Consider the following 21,584-nt stretch of genomic DNA (forward strand, 5'->3'; position numbering starts at 1 on the left):
CTTCACAAAATTCCTGTGTTTCCATTACAATCAAACATGAATCATCTTAGGTAGTCAAGTTCCTACACAAAATTCAGGCTTTTAGTGTGAAATGGCCTTGTAGAATTTATTGGGGTCTCCCAAATAATTTTTTTTTTAAATCTCTGCTTTTCCTGTGTTTTGAGTTGGTTGGGGTTTTTTTTACTATTTTCCAAGCTAGATATGACATGTCAAGTTCAGGACTTGATTAGGTTTTTTAATTTGAGACTTACTGGATGTAAACAGAACTATACTCTTTTCCACCTATTTTTTTCTACATATTTCTGTTAGAATTAAAAGACATCAATTTCACTTGATCATAATTATTTTAATCTGAAGAAACTATAAAGTATCTTATATCTTAAATACAAACAATAATTTAATCATAAAGAATCTTGATAATTACTCTCAATAATGAATCTGAGGCCTATTTTCATAATACTTTAAAAGTTTGCTTAAAGTGGATCTTCTTATGTTAAAGGTATTTATCATTATTTTGTGATGTTTTGTTATTTTTAAGTCCCAAAACACATTTTATAGAACAGATATTTCTGTTAATTTTTGTTGAGGAATTGGGATCTGGCCAAAGCTTCAACTGCTTTGAGTTTGCATTGGTTTTATGTGGTATTACTAGAAATCTATCTCTATCATCTCTTTGAACACTATGAAGGTACCAAGGGCATCATGATTTCTGTAAAATTATGTGTGTCTTAGCCTTACTTTCAACAACTTTCAGATTTTCTTTTACTGCATCTGAATTTCTCTTATGTTTTCCTTGAGTTTCTCACCTTCTGATGTTTGTTTCTTAGAGCTACCTTTTTCTTAAGTAGTAAAACTGTGCAGATGGATATAACAGATACTGCCTCTTGTGAATCAAAGTGTGACAGATTGTGTCTGTAAAAATGAAAACTAAAATTAACTAATTTGAATCAGCACACAGGAAGTTTAACATTGTTACCAACACATTTGGCATTAAAAAGTTGTGTCTAGTAGTCTTCACTATCAGATGCAAGATGGCTGGATCAGTCAGTTTCTCAGTATGCAATACTGTATGTTGTTAATACTTCAGAAACTAATCCCTAGAGCATTAACAAAACAATGGACTTTTGAAAAATTTCCTGTTGATGAAATTTAAAGACTGCTTTATATATTAGTCTCTGGAATCTAAAACACAGTGTGGTTTATACTTTCATAGACTACAGCTAATTCTCTTAATATTGGTCTGGAAGTGTGGGAAAAAAGTGGAAGATTGGCAAGGAGGGTTGTAAATACTCTCAAGTGACTTGCAGCTGGGGTGTCAAAAACACATGTATCATAGTAATTGTTTTTGGCCTCATGTGTTGGATGAGTAGAGCATCTGTGTTTAGATAACACAGGCCTGTGATAGACTATGGGGCCCTATTGAACACACTTGAGATTGCTGCCTGGCTGTGGGAAAGATCAAAGCACAGTGGGATATTGCACCTGTGCAGTGCAGGCAAGACCCACAGGTTTGGTGATGCTCTAGCATGGACCAAGTCTCTGCAGTGCCTGTGTCCCTTCTTTTGTGCCCCTGCCTGAACACTGCTTCAGGGGCCCCAGGTGGCGAGATAACAAAAACAAGCTTACTCTGCATTTCGTCTGTGGTTTTATGGTTGTTGCTGCATTTCCTGTGCCAGCTCACACAAGAAGTATGGTTTATTCCTTATGAAAATTGAAAATTCTTGAAGGTAATATATTGTTCAACAATATGATTTTATATAACAAACTACTTTGTCTTAATTTATATGAAAACATTGATAAGAAATAAATGGATTTTCAATGAGTTACTTTAGATTTTGTTTTATACAGTGACTAAGTGTTGTCTCTATTTATAAATCCTATTTGATATAGGGTCTAATACATGTACTATACTATTTAATGATAAAAATTTTGTATTTCAGAGATTCAGCCAAGGTGGTCGTGCATTCGGCTGATGCATTTGCACCTGTGGCCTACCTTCATTTTTCAAAACTACACCTGGAGAATAAGGCAAGTAGGCTGCAAATGTTCTTTTCCTTTAAAGCTATGTGCATGCTTTCTAGTTGTGTTTTGTCACAGTTGGGAGTGAACCGTCACATTCTCATGTAGGTGTTACATTCAAATAACAATTTACATACCCAGAACTTGCCCTAGGAATGATCAAACACACTTGTGTCAAGTGAATGAATGGAGGTAGTACATTTGTGTGGCCTTTTTCATCTTGAAACCTCAAGGTGCTCAGTCAGTGTGGTTCAGTGAAGAGTGTGTGCAACCTTGGTGGAAGACCTGCACTGTATTAGGAAACTGTATGAAGACTATTGATTTGTTGGGTGGTGGATCTCTTTTGATGTTTCTGTTGTAAAGTAGATGATTTAAAAACTTGCTAACCTGGAAGTGCTTGAGTTTTGAATGTTCTGGGTTTTGGTTTTTTCCCATATGAAAAATACGAATGACTGATGAATGACTTCTAATCATGAGGAGATTATCTTGGTCAAAAATTTTAAAGGAATCATTATTAGTTCATTGGAATTAATTCTACTAATTTATGAATCTGTAGAAAGAGCAGAACAGGAATAGGAACTCCAGTGGTTTAAATGTTGCAGACTTTCATATGAGCAGAACTAAGGTTAAAACAGACAATATTTGTTATCACTTTTCTTTTTTTATTTTATTATTTTATAGTTAAAATTATTTTTTTCCTTCCCAAGCCCCTAAAAGTATTTGTATTTTGTTGAAGAGAGTGCATCATGATCTTTCTTCTGTTGTTGTTTTTATTGCTCTTCTTATGTCTTTCTGCACTTTGATGATAGAAGTGCAGAAATTGTTACAGAACATTATTCTAATGGTATTTCAGATTTCATGTCTCTTAAGTAACATTTCCTGCATGTCTTTCAATAGTTCATGCCTTCCCCTCTTCCCTCTCCTTTTTTTTTTTTTTTTTTAATTTTATTGTTCCAAACAGATAAAATACCTCAGTGTTTTTCTTCCATGATGGCCTCATTTTGCCTTGGAAAGTAAATTGTATTTCATCCTGTCAATTTCTAGTTTTGGGTTTCTTTCAAAAATAAAACATTAAATATTTGTGTGGGCGACTGTGAAAAGGATATCAACAGTGTGAAACAAAACCAAATAGGCTGAATAAAAGAAAATTTGGGAATGTGGCATGGTGGGGAAGACTGATAATATATTGATATTTCTTTGGGGGCACTGACTTTATTGCTCATGGCAAACTCAATGCTAAAATGTACCATACATCACTACAATGTGACAGGCTAGGAAAAATGAAAACCACAAAGCTTTACATAAATCAGAGGAAAAATTGTATTAAAATGCATAAAATTTGATATAAGAATCAAGATTTTACTTTTATCTGTTCAGTAACTCTTTTCCCTTCTTACACAGATGTTTTAGATTTGGTTCCAGCCTCACAGTTTCAGGCAGCGTTGTAGTAAATCGTATTTCCAATTCATTGTAGAAAAACCTGTCACACTTTGCAAGGTTTGCAGCAGCTTGCCCTAAATTTTGGTACATAAACTAATGTATATTTGAAAGGAAAATAGTCTGTTTTTTGCAAAAGCATTAATTTCTTTTGGCTATAGATTATTTTATGTCATGGTAAAATAAGCAAAGTTTTTGAGAAGTAATAAATATGGAGAACCAGTCAGTCTTTCAGACCATAACTGTTAGCATCATTTAACTGCATAATAATAAAGGCATGCCTTCAAGATTGATATGCCTGTAGTATTGTACTTTTGCTCACTATTTGGTGCTTATAAGCCTGTGGAAAAATTTAAGTATCAGTTAGAATTCAGCACTTAACAGCCAATCTCATCATAATAAAGTACTGCAGGAAAAAACTGCTTCAGAAGGCAAACTAATTTTAGTTAAAGTTTTTCAAGGGATTATTGAAAATTGGGAAAAATAATACACCATTATGAACAATGTGTAAAAGTAGCCACTTTTGTAAGCACTTTGAAAAAAATATTAATAGACTCCAAAGTGAACTGTAATTCTAATAAGTATTATGACATCAGTTTTGTTATCATTTCTGCTGTGAGATAAACATATTTTTAACTGAATTGTATATTAATTTTGTCTTTGCTGTTTGCCACAGGTCTTAATTTTACATTCCTTGAATTTACTTTTAAAATAATTTTGCAGTTATAGCTAGTGCACCTTGGTCTCTGCTGTCTTTCCTCCTCTATAATGCATTTTCTTTAGCTAAATCTCTTCATGTTTGACTACAAAGCCTGCCTAGAAATTTCCTTTAGATTGTTTCTGGCAGCAAAATGAGCTCTTGTGCCTAGGGGAACATAACATTGTACTCACTGTTCTGGTTTAATATATTTCTGTACAACTTCAAGATGTTTTTTGCATAATAATTGAAGCTTTTTTTAAACACACCCACTTTTCTTTCATAAATAGTGATATAGAAAAGGCTAAAGAGATAAATACTATATTTTGTTATTAAAATATTAAGAATATGGTAAACAATTTTTTTTTGTAGGCGTTTTACAAAAAAGCCATTAAGAATAAAAAAGAATGGTAATAAAACACTAATGCTTCAAATTTGGGAATGCCTCTTTTACTTCAGGGTGAAAAGGTCACCACTATAATATAGATACCTAGTTTAATCAATATTTTACTTTGCCAAGATAGTCACTTCATACACTTAAAATGTAGAATGGTTATTTTTGTGGGAGGCAATTTCTGAAGCATATTGTAGAATCTTTCAATTGGGTGTATTGGCCTTCTGCTCAATAAAAATTAAATTCTGAGTGTTTTCCATTAGGAAAAATAAAAATGTGAATTTTTTTTTTTTTTAGTTTGTCAGCATGATGAACTTGCTTTTACTTTTTCCTTATTTCTTTTACTTTTTTGTGTTTGGTTTGTAAAGATCAGAAACAGAAATTAAACCTGTTGGAGCTTCTGCTGTTGGGAACATACTTCTGATGACAGTAGTGAACATACTAGCTGTTGTTCATGCTTTCACATTTGCTCTTTCCCACATTTAGTAATGAATACTTTGTTTCTGAGGTCCAGTGAGTAGGAGCACACACATATCAAACAATACAACATGGGAAACTGCAGGCCCTTAAGTCTGAATAGGCCAGAATTAGAGGGAATCATGTAATTTTCTTTCAACACTTTGCAGAAGAAAGGAGTCTGTTTTCCTATAAGAAATGCAGGAATCATGCCTGCTGCTGCTTTTTCTTATAATGGACCATTGCATTATATTACCTATCATAAACTGATATTGTGTTTTCCTGTTTGTAAAAGATCTTGACCTTGTAGCTGGGACACATGTCAGAAGTGCAAGCAGTTTTCCCCTGTTGAATGTCAGGAGATCTATTGTACAGGTCATTTTGGAGAAGATTTTTAAAACACTTGTAGAGTTCTGTAACTTGTACACTTGTAAATTTAGAAAAGGTTTACAGAAGATATTTGCATGCCATGTGTACTAAAGGCATGCAATCCTACAGGTTATATATGATTTAACATTGTAACCTTTTTCTGTCCAGTTCCTCATTAATTATTTTAGTTAATCTACATTTAGAACTTTAGCTGTAAAATTAGACTTTGTCAGAGATGTCAGGGAAAATAGGAAGGAGTTTCAAGTTTCAAAACATGTTCTGTTGATGGCATTTTTTGAATACTTTGTCATCATTGAACAATACTTCTCCTAGGCAACCTTTAGTTTCCCTTCCACATCATAAGAATATAGATAACCCTTGTAGTTTTGTTTTCAAAACTTGATAGCAAATACCACAAAACTTTTTTTGTGCTCTGATTTATTTCAAACACTAAGATAATAAATATAGGATTTTCTTTTCTACTTTATTTGCTTGCATATTCAGTCCAGTTCTCTGAGGAAAGATAATTTTTAGCAGTCTTTTCATAGTGAAGATACTTTATTTGAAAGTATTTTCATGTAAAGGACATTCTTTCCTAGGACTCTGTATATTGTACTCAAAATAATGCAAGATGCATGTGATCTCTCTCATTATATTTATTTCAAGAGTTTCTGTTATCAAGGTACATCACAAAGAATAAAGAGATTATCATAATCTTTTGTCTTCTGAGCTCTCTGCTCTACTCTATTCTCATTGCTGCTCAGTGGGAGAGTTATCAGTTTTAGAATTGTGTTGTGATAGGTTTTTATACCAGTTTCTGTAGCAGAGAATGTAAGCTTTTTAAAAAGACAATCTGTTGTTTTGATAAAAGACCACTGCATGGAATTTCAGCTATATCAGTCAAAGTCCTAGCTCCAAGGCTTTTTCAACAGGAGAATTTGGATCTTGGAACACTTGTGCATTTGCTTAACTTCATTCTGAGCACACTTGCATCAGTGACATGAGTTATGTGAATATAGTTAAGTGTATGCATGCATGCAGGCTCTGATCCAAAATTAGGTTGGTATCACAATGTACAGTGGGTGTGGGAGAAACTGTGTAACAAATGGGAAAATATATTGCTTCTGTGAAGTAACATGAAAATGTTATGCGATAAAATAGGTTCTGTAAGATTTAATTAAAATGTCATTATAGCAAGCTTGATTTTTTCTTTTTAAAGTGATGAGAATATTATTCAGGGAAAGTTACTCTGTTTGTGGCAGTCTATAAGTTTCAGCTTCTTAGATTACTTCCTCCGTTGAGAGGAATGGAAGACCAACATTAGTATGGATTTAAATATAGCTACTAAACAGAGTATGGCAGCTCTGTTTAGGCTGGCATTGAGCCTGTTGTTCCTCTGGTTCCAGGTTCCACACCTAATACTTCTGCTGTAGCCTTCACCTATGCTGCTGTGAGAAGTGATTGATTACCAATATTTTTTGGAGCCTTGAATGAGTCATTGTGATATATCATAGGCATTGAGATCAACAGACATCCCTAATTTTTTAAAGACTTCTCATCTTATAAGAGATTTCTGATATTTCACAATAATTTCCAAAAAATTTTTAACTGACCAGGTTTTTATGTATGTGTGGAAACGCAGATGTATAATTTTATTTATCTCTATGACAAAATATTGATAGAAGTTAAATTATTTGTAAGATATAGAGTTTCTTATGAAAAAGGTGACTGTAGATGACATGAAAATTTCACATTGCATCAATTTGGGATATTTGTAACAATAACAAATTGCAAAGCTACGGGGGAGTTCTCTACATTATACCAAACCGGTTGTGATAGAGTCTTTGAGGCTCACTCCATACCCATGATTTTTTTCATGAAGCACATCTTGCAGAAGTCATGTTTAGAAATGTAGATGAAAGCATTTTAACTGGTGGCATGAAAATGGAATAGATGTTCTTTTCATGTTCACTTGCAGAACATATAAATTTGGTCCTTCAGGTCAGGGAATGGAGAAAAGTTACAGATCTTTAACAGCAGCCTCCAAAAATATTTGTATCTGTAGATCTCTTCAAAGGTTATTATATAAAGCTTAATAAAAGTGAGTAAAAAACTGGTGGATGCTACGAATTACTCAGCGAAAATAATTCATGGTGGATGCTACAAATTACTCAGTGAAAATAATTTATTTATTAAAACAACAATTTGCAAGAAACAAGTGGCAGCACTTATAGCATGTGATGCTGCTATACAGTCTATATATTTCCATGAAGTGCTATCTTGTAGATAAAAAAATAAGAAACTCTTGAAATAATTTAATTTCCATGGTTCTTGTAGCTTAAACCATCTTAAGATCTTTTTCAATTACAGATTTGTGTTCCTGCTTCTTTATTTTTTTAAGTTATACCTGAAGACTTAGGAGCAATCAGGCATCCCTCTGGGTAATGGCAAGATGCACCCACTGATGGCAGTAGTCAAAGGTGTAATTCAATGAGTGGGAAATGGTACAGATGCTGCTGGATTCTTGTCTGTTGTAATGTTGGAATGCGTGTCATGTTTGTGCTAAATTGCAGTTTTTGTCTGGGCTATTATGTTACATCTTCTTGACTTCTTTTAACCTCTGAGGTACAATTGATTCAAGTAAAGTAGATTATTGCCTTGACTTTCAAGTCTTTCTTGGAGGAATGAATAAAATGAAGTCCAATCAAAGGACATCAGCTCCTCTTAGATAATAGACTTAGTGTTTACAGTGCTTATAAAACTACCTATGACCTCTTTCAGAGTCAGCAGAACTGAGTTTCCTCTCCCAGATAATGATCTTCTTGTAATTCAGCCTTTTCTTAAAATTTCCAAATGCACTCCTTTAACTTAACTGGATCCTTTTTCACTTCAGTGAAGTCAAATGTTGACATAAGAGTTGTGTTATCACAGAGTTCTCATGCATACTATAGTTTTATGCCTTTATTTTCCTGACTTTTTTTGTGATTAAAATGAAGAGAAAAATTACATGTTGCAATAAGATAGGTTTTATTTTCCACAGGAAAAAAAATTAAATTAAATACAATAAAAATTACTTCACTACATAATTTTAGTATTATTTTAATGACATTTTGCATGGAATATGAATTTATCAGCTGAAGGAATATTCAGAAGTTTCTAATCACTATTAAGGACTGTCAAAGGTTTTATGTTTTGTCAACTTTTTATCTTGCCTTCTCTGGATTTATTATAATTTTTGTGAATTTAGTATTTAAGAAGCCGGCAGTAAAATGCATAGTTTAGACACTACATGAAATTTGAGATCTTTGGGAAGAAATTAAATTCATAGAATCTGGCATTACAGCATGCAGTGGTGTTTGATTAGGGTTTCTAGGTAAAGTCTGTCATAATTCATACTGCTTTTAGATAGACAAGTGATATTAGCCAAGCTAGTGGTCCAAAAGTCAATGTGCTCTTCAGATTAGGCTGATCGGAAAAATCAGATGGGAGAGAGTAAGGGTTCTGATTGCTCTAAAGTTAAAAAGCCAACAGAAAAATGTGTGCTGTAATTATGTGGCATGTTGAAAATGTAATGAACACTGAACTGTTAAAGACTGGTTAGCAAGCATTCTGCCTGTGTATTTTGCTTTAAAAGTGCAGTGGATAGTTTTCTCTTCCTGGTCCTGAGAAAGCATTTGGGAAGAATGATTTTCCTTCCTTGTCAAGAAATTACTTCAATGTATAGATCTTGGGAAATGCATTTTTCTGTTATCTCAACTCATATCAAAGCGTTTGATAGAAAGGATAGTCTTTGTGAGATAATAGATTTTTTTTTTAACACATAACTGCCTTCATTCATTGTTCCAAAAATTTTAAAACTTTCTTGTTAGTCTTTTGCTCCATTTCAAGTAATTAATACAATGTTAAATATAAAATTATTACTTTTGTGCTTTTGTTCCTTTGTTCACTTAGTTTCTACTATTTGCGTGAAAACATAGTTGTTTTCTATATAATTGTGGGATATCATTTCTTCATAATAGTATTCTTTCTGTCTTTATTCTTGGGCCTCATCAGTTTTCATATCTGCTGTCCTCAGTTACTAAGTCTGTCTTCTTCTTCCATTTGGTATATCAACAGGAGTACATTATGTCTTGCCAGTTCTGCAATCTAATGGGAAATCCTAATGCTATTGAGAATTGTTCTGAGATATGTATCTGTTGAACTATAGTATTTTTTGTAACTTAAACATGTATTTGAATGATAGAATGTGCTGATTTCATACTGCTTGGCATGGTGTTTACTTGCTTATTTTATAATGTTTGTCTCAAGCAGGAAGAATCCTTGTGTACTTTTGCGGTCAGTAGCTGTTCTTGTGAGATGAGCTGTATGGATGATGATACTTTTCCTTCATCAGAAGAGTATGAACCACCGAAAAATATTCCAGTCATCTGGAAGACTTTGAAACATAAGTCTTCATATTTCAGTGAGTGTTGCGCAGTTTAAAAAAAAAAAAAAAAGAGAGAGATAAAAAGATTGACTGTTTCATGCAGGTGAAATATCTTAATTACTGTACAAACACTCCTGAAAAAAATGTGCTCGACCTGTAGTAATTAGTCTGAAAAGAGAGATCCTACTAGAATGCATTTTTCTGATAATAATCAATAGACCTATGGTAATGAAGCATTTCAAATTAGTTTACAGGAGCATAACATGTTATTTTTTCTTTCTTTCTCTCCCTCTTCCCTTCCTTTTCCTCCTTCTGGAAATACCCCAACATTTCTGTTACACTACATGCATAGATGGGTAAACTTCCTGAAAATTAAGTTTCACAGTTAACAGTGTTTGGGTATTGAATATTATTTAGGTCTTTGGTATTTCTTGAATATGGAGAAGTGCCTGGTGGGCTTTAAAAATTTCTAAACATCCTTTGCATTTGCAAAGATCGTCAGAACCAGGTTAAGCACCTAACTTCCAGTAAAATTTGGCATACAAGTTTGAAAATCTGTTTTTATGCCACTTGAATACTTTTGAAAATCTTAGCTTTTCAGTGTCGCATCTTGTGCCAAGTCTGTAACCCGACAGGTCGAGAAATTGTAAAAGATCAGCAAAAATGGAAAGGAGGAGAAAAAGTACTGAAGTTCTCAGCTAATGTGCTACTTGCATGCATATTTTGTGAAGGCAGTGTTGGAGAAGGATTTGAGAGCTTTGCTCCTGGAATCCATACTTTTATATCTGCTTGTAAATATTTTTGAAGATGTTTTTGCAGTTTGTTGGTTTCTGTTCTGTGAAGTTCTTTTTTAAACAATTTAAAATGTATCCTTGTTTAATCTGAAACCTTTCATTGTTATAATCATAGTTCTTTTCTTCATTTCCCATAGCTAAGACACTTCAAAATTCAGGAAAATCCCTGAGTGGTTACCAGTGGTTTTCAGGTATCACTGCCCACTTCCTTCCATCAAAGGATAAAAATACTCAAGATGCAGCACGAGAAGCATTTTCTTCTCTCAGAGGTGCTTTATTCAGTTAATACATTATCTGCTGTCACTGATTGTGTTTTTAATATGATCTTAAGGAAGAATCTGTATTTTCATGTGGTTTTATAGCTTCATAGGTTGTATTTGTTGCCATGCCATCTCATTTTGCATTTGATTAGAACCTTTAATATCAAGACTGCCAGCTTTAATATTTAACACATCATAATTTGACTGACTTTGAAGGCCCAGGAAAGCCAGAGTGTTCATATCACTGTAAAAACTCTATTTACACAGTACTTGCTCACTTTATAGCATTCTTGAAATATATAGTGTGTGTATGTATGTGTGCTATAGATGCTGACTACTTACTAGAGCACATTTGTAGCTTCCATAATTTTTAATTAAGTTTTCTAGAAAGCTGATATACATTTTGGCATCTAGGATTAGGTCAATAGCAGTAAATCTCATTTATATTCCTAATGTAAAGGCAAAATTGCTGTCTTGGGAATCATGAAATCCAGGTTCCTTACAAGATTCTGACATATAATGTTGTTGGTTTTTCCTGACATAAAATGTTCGTATTTTTGTTTTGTATTTTTTCATTCTAAAGTTTAAGAAACTCTGTTTGTACAGGCTTCTTTTCATTCACAAAAATGGAAATAATTTTTAGTATCTAGATGGGTAAACTCATATTCTTGTTTATGAATTTGCAAGAGATATTGTCCTAACATATCTTATATTTTTGCATGTCCAGCTGAGTATTCATGATTGAATATAGGATGGTAAAGAAACCCTAAAATTATTTTTCAGAAGCAAAGTTATACTTGGTAAAAGGTCATTAAGCTAGTTTTTGATTGTTTGGAAATCACCAAGGTGGAAATGATCAGACTTTTACAGAAAAAGACAATAGATTTTAGTATAAATCTGCATATCATCTATAAAGTGAAGCAAGAGGGTTTTGCAGTCTTTTTTTTTTTTCTCATTATATTTTAATGGAAATTAGCTTGTACAAACATGATGTAATTTTGCCTTAGCATCTGCAAAAAACGTTACGTCTGACTAGTGCAGTAGCCAGTTGCTTTCAGCAGATTACTTGCATTACCTATGTGATGGTAAGGAAAAAAAGTAGTTTTCTGATCCTTTGCAGAAAATTTCAGTTCTCACATTTCTTTTAGTTGTTCTCCTTTTGGAAGTGGGTGTGGAAACTCAATGAGTTATGGTTCTGTCATGACAAACAAAACAATTTGTTTCTGAGAACTTAATCTGCAAATGTGCACAAGGCTTTTTCTGAACATGTATTTTGAATCTGTACAGCAGTTCAGCTTCACTGTAGTGAGAATGGAATAAGCACAGTACTTTTAAATTTTTTGCTGGACTAACTGATGTAACCACCTCTAAAGTGAATGTGTGCTGACAAAAAGATTTGGAAATGGAAATTTCTTACTAGACACTATGAAACATTCTGAAGAATGGATGGAATTCTGTGAAGCCAAGAATGGGAAGGAATGCAGTGTATTGCTGTTTATACATTTGTTTTCTTAAACTCTCATGTTAAACTTTTTTTTTTTACATATGGTTGGAAGATGACAAAGATTGCTTTGCTATATATAATATAAAGCGGCTCTGGTGTAGTTGTACTATGGCAAAGTTTCATAAGCTGAAGGAAACTGTGGATTTTTATTATGTTAAAACAGGCTAAAGTTCTTAAATGCTGCTTCCTGTGGACAGCTGGGATGCTGTATTTTGTGGCTCTCAGCTAAGGATTCTGGATAACCCCTTAATAAAAAAACAAACAAAAAGACCCCAACAAAACAAAAAACCCACCAACCAACCAAAAACAATCAAAAAGCTGTACTTCAGTTAATGTAAATTTTGGGGCAGTTCTGCTTAAGTAAGAGTGAGTCTCACCTGATCAGATTCTATAAATTATTAGAAACCATGAATGGCTTGAAATTCAACAGAAAGTCTGTAAGGTTTCTCTGTGTATCCAGGACAGATGCAATGGGAATTCAGGGAAACCTTTTCAGGTCCTGTCCCTGAAAAACAAAGGTTGTTGTGAAGAGCCAAAGAGTTCATCCTGTATGCCTTTCTACTAGAGAAAGTGTTTTGGGAAACAATTTTATTTTGATTATAAGCTGGGGAAAAGTTATTTCCCACCATTCTTCTAATTAATGCAGGAGGAAAAGGGATATTACTTTTACTTAGGAGATATTTTTAAAGTAAAAGTAGGAATTATGAATTTACCCAAATCACTCCCTTCAGCTTGCTCTGTGTCCACAAATTAGAGTTAGTTTGTTGGCTCATATATTTTAAATTTAGAGTGGGGTGTTTGTGTGTGCAGAGGTATGTATTTGTTGATTGAGGGCTTTTTCCCCCCTCCAGTATTTCATGTAATGCTGCAGAGCTTTTAACTGCAGACCTTTCTACTTGACTAAAGTGCTGGCTGGAAATTCAAAAATTGTCCTTGTTTTCTCCTTAACTGATGATGTAACAGCTAATACTGACCTAGTGATTGCTATCACTTAGCATTCAAATATGTTTCTATTTCCATACAGAATTGCCATTGTATGCTAATTTATCAGGTGATATTTCTGGAGCTGTATTGTGATTTCATAGGAGTTCTAGGACATTTTAGTTGCTATGTAGCCTCTTATATCACTTGTGCACACTTTCTTTTCTGTGTGAGAATTCCCCTCTTCAGATTGCCTTTATTATTGACAGTATGACTAAGTAAAACTGAAACATTTAGAGCAAAATTCTGTATTGGTGTGACCTAATTAATCTTAATGAAAGTGTGCAAAATCCTGAAATGTCTTTAAAAGCACTGAAAAAATTAATACAAAAACTGTTTCTCACTAAGGTGACAACCTTCAGAGATCGACTTTATACCCTTGTACTTCTCAACTTAAAACCAAATATATAAGTATATATACATGTGCACACTGTAGCATTAAAGGGCGAGATGCCCAAAATTACACTGAGAACAACTTTACATGGCTTATTTAAATTAGGTCACAGAGTACTCTCTTATATATGTTCTGTATTCAGAGAAGGTTTTGTCTTCATTTAGTTTCTATTGCTCATGAGCTACAAAAGGGACATTGCAGGGCTGATGACATATCTGGTTATATGATTGACTATATGAGAGTAATACATTCTCTCTGAGCACTGTGTCTGGAGCATTCTATGCATACACATTCAGATGATCTTGACTTCTCAGTATCTCTTCTTTAACTGTCTGCTTGAGCTTTCCTCTGCTCTCATCTTTTCTTCATTTCTCCTGTGGCCACTTCTGTTTCCCATTGTCTGGCTTGCAATTTATAATTCTTTGTTTATGCAGAGATTATTATTGAAGTGAGCATTTTTTAAAACAGCTTAGATAAGCGTCGTTCTGGAATGGCATATAAATATTTGATCTTTTTCTTGAAGATGGCTATTGTCCCTTCCAGTTCTGTATTTTTGTGATTCAAAGTCCTTTGTAGATTACTAGCTGTCACAGAATGAACACCCCACCCCAAGCCCCCAAGACAATCAGACTAATGGATACAAGTAATTAAGGCTGTAACATATCTACATGCATGAATACATGGTGCGTTTTCATGGAACAAGAATTTACCATCGCTCAGAGTGGATAAAATTTGTTTTATAGTCTACTTCTGCATATTTGGAAAACTGACATGAGAAAGAATGTAATGAAAGAAAGGAGTATTGAATGGGGAAAGGTAGTATATTTCAAAATCTTCGGTTATATTTAGACCACAGTTAAGTTATTGCCAGTTGGTTTTGCTGAACAAAACCAGGATGCCTATGCAGTCTTTCTAAACACATTTACAATATTCTGTCTTTAACAGCTATTTTTTTTATCCTGCAGCTAATTTGACTTCGAAGGGATTGAAGCTGAAGGATATTATTTTGGTTCATCTGTATATGAAGAGCATGAAAGATTTCAGTGTTATAAACTCAGTTTATGTGACAGAATTTGATTTGTGTCCACCAGTAAGGTAGGATTAGACTACTGCTATAGTATATTTATGATGCACTGTGATAGACTGAATTATTGTTGCCATATTTGTGAAGCATTTTGCCAAATGTTTGTGTCTCACAGAAGAAGACTTTTGCTGCCTTTTGGAGTATTAACATCACAGCTGCTCATGTCAAAACCACTAGGGTTAGAAATTCCTGCTTTAATATATACCATAAGGATTACAAATGCCCCCCCCATATGGACTTACAGAAGGATAATACATGGTTTGCAAGTCTTAGTTCTTTTTCAACTTGATTGAACTGACAACTGTTTGTATTGCTGGGATTTTATTTGCTTTGCTTTTCTGTTTGCATCCCTTGACCTGTTGGCAGTGCTTCTCTGAATGCAACCCAGGATATCATCAAACCTCTTTGTCACAAGGGCACGTTGTTGCCTCATGTTGTTCAAATTGGTGTCCATCAGGAACCTCCAGTCCTTCTCTGTAATGCTGCTTTTGCGCCACTGGGCCCACAGAATATACTGGACCTTGGGTTTGTTCCACCCTCAGGTGTAGGACTTGCAGCTTCTCCCTGCCAAACTTCATCAAGTTCCTGTGTGCCTGTTTCTTCATCCTGTCAACATCCGTGTGGATGGAAACTTGCCAAGGATACACTGCCTCATCATGCCGGTTATGAATGAAGATGTTGAACAGGAGTGGACCCCGTGTAGGCTCCTGATTGTTCACCTGTGATACTTTGTGCTACAAATCCCACCCACTGGGCCTGGCTGTTCAGCCAGTTTTCACTCTACCTCACTCTCTGCTCATCCAGCCCATACATCAACAATTTGTCTATGAGCGCGTTACAGGAGAAAGTGTCAAAAGTATTACTGGAGCCATACTACCAATATTAAGTCTTCCTAAAAGTGATGAGTTCTGGAACCTTCTAGGTCTTTGTGACAAATGTTACTCACTTTGTTCTATTTATTTTGTTAAATACTAAAGCCTTTGACAAAATTATTATCTGAGCAGTTTCTTGGGATTTGCATAATGAGATACTAACAGTTATTTTAAAACTATATTAAGTCTGTTTCTTTTCTTCACCTGCCTATATGCATTTGGCTCTGGTTGAAGACAAATACTGGATTAGATGGATCTTTGACTCTGTCCAGTCTGGTTGTTCTTAACATCTTGTGTTTCCCTCAGATAATCACACTAGATGGATAGCTTAGCTGCACTTCCATGTTCAGTAAGAATTCAAGTATGAAAAGAACAATAACACTTTAATTTATAGATACACAAAGCATAGTTTTTTCAATATATGTTCTACAAAATCTTCTATGTTGCATCCAAGTCTGCATCTGACATAATGAAACAGCTTGATGGTCTAGGTGTGTACTGTGTGATTTCTGTGTTATTTGGGTGTGGTGGGTTTGTTTTCCATTGGAAATTAGAAAAACACCTAGCCCATGAATTTTTATTTTTTTTTTAAGGATGTGTGTTAAAACTAATTTTCTGTTTATATTTTTATTGTCTTTGTCAAAATGGCTTATTTCTTTTCACAGTAATTTGTAATTTTTACAGTAATTTCTTATGCTTCTGAGATAATATGCTGAGAATGCAGAACTGATGTAGCTTGAGAAATTTCACTTGAATCATAGGTTAATGCAGGTTGCAAGGGACCCCTGGAGGTCATCTAGTCTAATCCTGCACTAAAAGCAGGGTCAACCGTGTGGTCATACCTCTTGTCTTCTTCATATTTTTAAAACCAACTGTTCAGCAGTTTTCTAATGAAAAATCCTGTATTTTATTCTCTTATGGCAGAATATGAAGTGTAGTAGAGGCTTGTGAATTTTAAGTATAGCAAGACAAATAGTTCAAAGACATTATTAAGATAATCATCACATTCCACTACCCTGCCTGTGTGTCAGACCCAAAACAAGCAGAGAGAAGCTTCTTCAAGCTGCTGACTGTATGCCAGGATTATTAAATCAGAGAGAAATGGGAGGGTTGGCTGTGTGTGCCTTCAGAGGAGGGATCTAATCCCAGCTGCAAACTACCCAAAATTAGTCTCCACTCCTACATGTTGTAGGTTTTCTTTATAGTACTCAACTTGTCACAATTTAACCTTCATTTCTTATGCCTGCATGTTTTAGGCCTCCACATTTGCATAGCCAGGTACATAGCCTTCCATCAATAAAATAAAAAGGTAGAAAGATTAGAAAGTTGCAGGAAAATGGCTTTTTACTTTCATTTTTTTTTTTTGGAGCAAATAGTTTTCAGAGCATCATAGAATATCCTGAGTAGGAAGGGACTCACAAGGATTGTCAAAGTCTAGCTCATGATCCTGCAGACGACGTTAAGAATCACATGCTGTGCCTGAGAGCATTTTCCAAATGCTTCTTGAGCTGTGTCTGGTTGGTGCTGTGACCACTTCCCTGGCTAGCCTGCTCCAGTGCCCAGCCACCCTCTGGATGAAGAACCTTTTCCTAATATCCAACCTAAACCTCCCTGACACAACTTCATACCATTCCCTCAGTCCTGTCACTATCACTGCATAGAAGAGACCAATGCCTGACCCTCCTCTTCTCCTCATGAGGAAGCTGTAACTGCAGTGAGCTCTCCCCTGAATCTCCTCCAGGCTGAGCAGACCAAGTGACCTCAGCTGCACCTCATATGGCTGCCCATCAAGGCCCTTCACCATCTTTCCTGCCCTCCTTTGGATGCTCTCTAATGCTCTGTATCTTACTGTGGCACCCAAAACTGCCCCCAGCACTCAAGGTGAGGCCTCCCCAGTGCAGAGCAGAGCAGAGCAGAGCAGAGTGGACAGTCCCCTCCCTTGCCTGGCTGTGATGCTGTGCCTGATGCACCCCAGGACATGCTTGGCTCTCTTGGCTGCCAGGGCACTGCTGACTCATGTTCAGCTTGCCTTAGACCAGGGTCCTCAGGTCCTTTTCACAGTACTGCGTTTATGTTGCATATTTGTCTATGTTGCATTTTGTCCTGAAGAAAAATGATACAGCAGTTTGCATGGTTGCATCATTGCATTATGTACAGAGGCCTGGTTGTGGAAGTTCTCAGAAGCGGTATGCTGGAAGCACTGACTCGGGTGTGGATCTGCAATAAATTTGCAAAATTGTCTTGAAAATTTACCAGCCCAAGCAGAAAATCCATTCATCCATGCTTACCATGCTGGTAATGAGGAAAAACTACTATATTTACATGTGGTAGGTGAGGAGAAAAATAGATTTCTTGAAAGAAATAAGCAAGATAGGAAGAATTTTATAAGGCTGTTACATGATATGTAAAGAGAACAAGTAATTTTTTGTTGGATTCCTGCTGGGAGCTAAATGACTTTTCTGTGCATGGACTGCAAATATAATTATTTCTTGGGCTTTGAAATGTTGATTTCCCCACATAGATCTCAACCCCCCTGCTTTTTAACTGGCCACATGCAACACACGTCTGTCTGTTCATCAAGGCACTCAGTCTTCCTTGGAGGAAATAGAGGTGAACTTTATAAATGAATGCTTAAGTAGATTTTGAGTCCTGTCATATGTATATATCTGTCATGCAACTTAACCTATAGCAGAAAAATATGCTAGTATTACAAATAACTTGTGAGAAGGTTGTAAAGGAGCTATAAACTGTGACTGCTTTTTAAAAAACTTTGACACTGTCTCTTGGCAGCCTTTTAGACAAACTCAGGAAGTGGGGATTGGATGAGTGGACAGAGAGGTGCATTGAGAACTGCGTGAATGCAGATCCCAGAGGGTCATAATCAGTGGCACAGGGTCTAGTTGGAGACGTGTCATTAATAGTGTGCCCCAAGGTTCAATATTGGTCCCAGTATTGCTTAATTTATTCCTCAATGCCTTGGATGAAGGTGCAGATCCCTCCCCAGCAAGTTCACTGGTGACACCAATCTGGGAGGACTGGTCAATATCCCAGAGGGCTGTGCAACCCTGCAGAAGGACCTTGTCAGCTTGGAGAGATGGGCAGAGAAGAACTTTCTGAAATCCAACAAAGTCAAATGTAGGGTCCTACATCTGGGGAGGAATGCACCTGCCAGGCACTGCAGGCTGGAGACTGAAGTGCTGGGAAGCAGCTCTGCAAAGAAGGACCTGGGAGTCCTGGTGGACAAGAAGCTGTCTGTGAGCCAGCAGTGTCCTTGAGGAGATAACAGTGTTAGTGCTAGCAGGTTATTGCAATACTCTGACTTTTGCTATATGATCCAGGCAAAATTTCATAACTTAATTTCCAGACTAAAAAAAAAGTGGAAAATAAATGTTGGAAGTTGGTTCAAACTTCTGTTTAAAAAAAAGTAATTATCTTGTGTTTTCAGAGTATGTGTGGAAACACTGTTACCTGATGGAGTCCTGTTTTGCATTGACTGCCTGGCACATAAGTATGACATGGCATCAGATGATGTGGTACATGATGAAAAGCTGGTCATGCATGTACAGAGCATTTCCCACTGGGCACCTGCCAGCATAGGACCTTACAGTCAGTCCATCAAGGTAGGAGTTTTTGTTACTTCATGTGAAATATATGCCCTTCACTGAAATGAATACAGTTATAAAGTCACATTATCTCTCTTCATTCTCTCAAAGTGCAAAATAAAACGTGTAAAAAAAAAGAGTGTTTTGAATTTATGTTTTTAAAACTTGTAGACAACTTACCTCTCATCAGTTCTTCATTTTGTGATAATAAAGCTGGTTAAATTATTCTTTTCAGAGAATCTCAAGAACAGCATACTTCTGTTGTATATTATAATTAGACAAAAAAACCTGTCATACTTTTATAATCTGCCTAGAATATAAACAGAATTTAGGAACAGCTGAGGATATTTCCGTTTCCTTGTTAAAGCTCAAACTTTTTTATAAGTAGAGTGAATCCTTAAATGCTTATTTAATTAAATCTTTTTTGAGGCTTGTGGTGCTGCTTAACCATTTAAAAGAACATCAAGGTTGAAGAACTGTTCTAGTTTTCAAAATTATAACAAAATGAACAGAATATTACATACTATTTGGAATAATGAAAAGGAGGCAGTAAATTATCACGGAAAAGTGGACCAAAAATTTGCATTAAAAAAATTCTCCTAATATAGTACTTTCTGTCTGGCTAGTACCATTCTGATAATTTGTCAACTGTCTTAACCTTTTCTGTTGCAAAAAATGCATGCCTATCTTACCAATACTCTTCTCGTGTAATACATTGTCCAGTGTTTTGCAGAATGATTTAAGCAAGACTTTCTGACATCTGTTTAAAATGCCTGAAATATTTTTGAGTCTGCAAACCTAGTATAATGGCTATGCAATTATACTTTGTCTTTATACTATTTTATAGAAAAATTCAGGAACAGTATTTTGCTTCAGAAGCTCATGTGGAATTTGTTTTGTTTTCAGGAAGATATGTTTTTAGATTATTACTGTGTGAATCTTGTTCTTATAGGAGGATAGGGTTTTATCATCTCTTTATATCCATTTTTCTTGAGAAAGCAGGAATTCCGTTTATTAAACTTTGTTCCATTCAGACTTACACTTTAATGATCATAATCCTTCAAAGATAAAAATTAATGAGCTTTGTATCCTTGTTTTTTGGAGAAACATCTCTTAAATTGCAACTGATCTCCATATCCTGGAACTGCCATCAATAAATTCAGAAAAGTGTGTCAATTGAAAATTACTTCAGTAACTCAGTTAAAAATCTCATGTTGCAGTTGTCCATAAACAGGTACAGATTTTTCTGGTGCTATGGGACAGTCAGCATACCCAAGGAAAAGTTCATATCTTTTTAAATATAATGTAACCAGTAACACTGGTCAGCAATGCAAACATTAAGGAGAATTTCTCAGTGGTGTTTTTGTTTTGCTTTATTTTTTTTTCTACCCCCAGAGAACATTTTAATTAAGCAACATTATTTTCCCTTATAGTGTAAAATAAGTAGTTTTACTTTTAAAAATTACCACAGGAGTAAAGTAACAGTAATGAATAGGTGTATCCCTGCTACAGGATCACTCACTTGTCCTTTACAGCTGTGTTCTGTCTCTAGTCTGCAAACACCTAGAGGGGGAATTAGTAGTGTACATGGCAGCTATATTTTTATTTTTCCTTTGCCAGATTTTGCCTTCCTACTGCCAACTATAATTTCATCTGACTATCAATATTTTACACTCTGGTTTTGTCTTGCAAAGAATTTCTGACTTTTGGTGACATTTCCATTCTGCAGAAATTGATACAGTATATGTCAAATATACCAGAACAAATAACCATTTTAGTAAATGTTTTTAATGTTTAAATATTTTTCCTGTCTAAAATAGCATATAAAGGATATAATTTACAAAACTTTTCATAAGAAAACATCATAGAGAAGTGTATAATGCATAAACAAAGTATTTGAATTTGAAATTTTACTAATGGAAGATACAGATTTTTTATCTTCTTAAACATGAATTTTCCAAAATTAAAATCTTCTTTAAATGAGTTTTTAAAACTTCCTAAGGCTATGTATGGACAGGTATTAAGCTCTTAAGTTCAACAGCAGAAGTAAGCAATTCAATATATTTTAGAAATGGAATATATTTTCCAGAATAAATAAGGAAGGAACAAAAGTAAGGTTTTAATAATTGTAGTTAACAAAAATTATTTGAATTTATGCAAATTTTGTGATGACAAAATGTTTATTAGTCTTTTATGATTGAGGAACAGAAGCCGGATGATCTTAAAACAATAAATATTTATTACCCTTATGTTGTAGATGTGTAGAGTTTGTTGATCTTTTCCTTGACAGCAATT

At 34.9% G+C, this 21,584-nt stretch overlaps 1 protein-coding gene across 4 annotated transcripts in view; it reads left to right on the forward strand.

Annotated features, from left to right (window-relative positions):
• DPH6 (diphthamine biosynthesis 6) overlaps positions 1-21,584 on the forward strand; it is a 220,624-nt gene that overhangs the window by 65,128 nt on the left and 133,912 nt on the right. For all 4 annotated transcript variants that reach the window (XM_059849820.1, XM_059849821.1, XM_059849819.1 and 1 more), the window contains 5 exons: positions 1,941-2,028; positions 9,681-9,834; positions 10,730-10,861; positions 14,697-14,826; positions 19,133-19,307. In XM_059849820.1, coding sequence (XP_059705803.1) covers positions 1,941-2,028; positions 9,681-9,834; positions 10,730-10,861; positions 14,697-14,826; positions 19,133-19,307 — 679 coding nt within the window. The remainder of the gene's footprint in view (positions 1-1,940; positions 2,029-9,680; positions 9,835-10,729; positions 10,862-14,696; positions 14,827-19,132; positions 19,308-21,584) is intronic.

This window comes from Haemorhous mexicanus, chromosome 6, assembly GCF_027477595.1.
Source record: "Haemorhous mexicanus isolate bHaeMex1 chromosome 6, bHaeMex1.pri, whole genome shotgun sequence".
NCBI lineage: Eukaryota > Metazoa > Chordata > Aves > Passeriformes > Fringillidae > Haemorhous > Haemorhous mexicanus.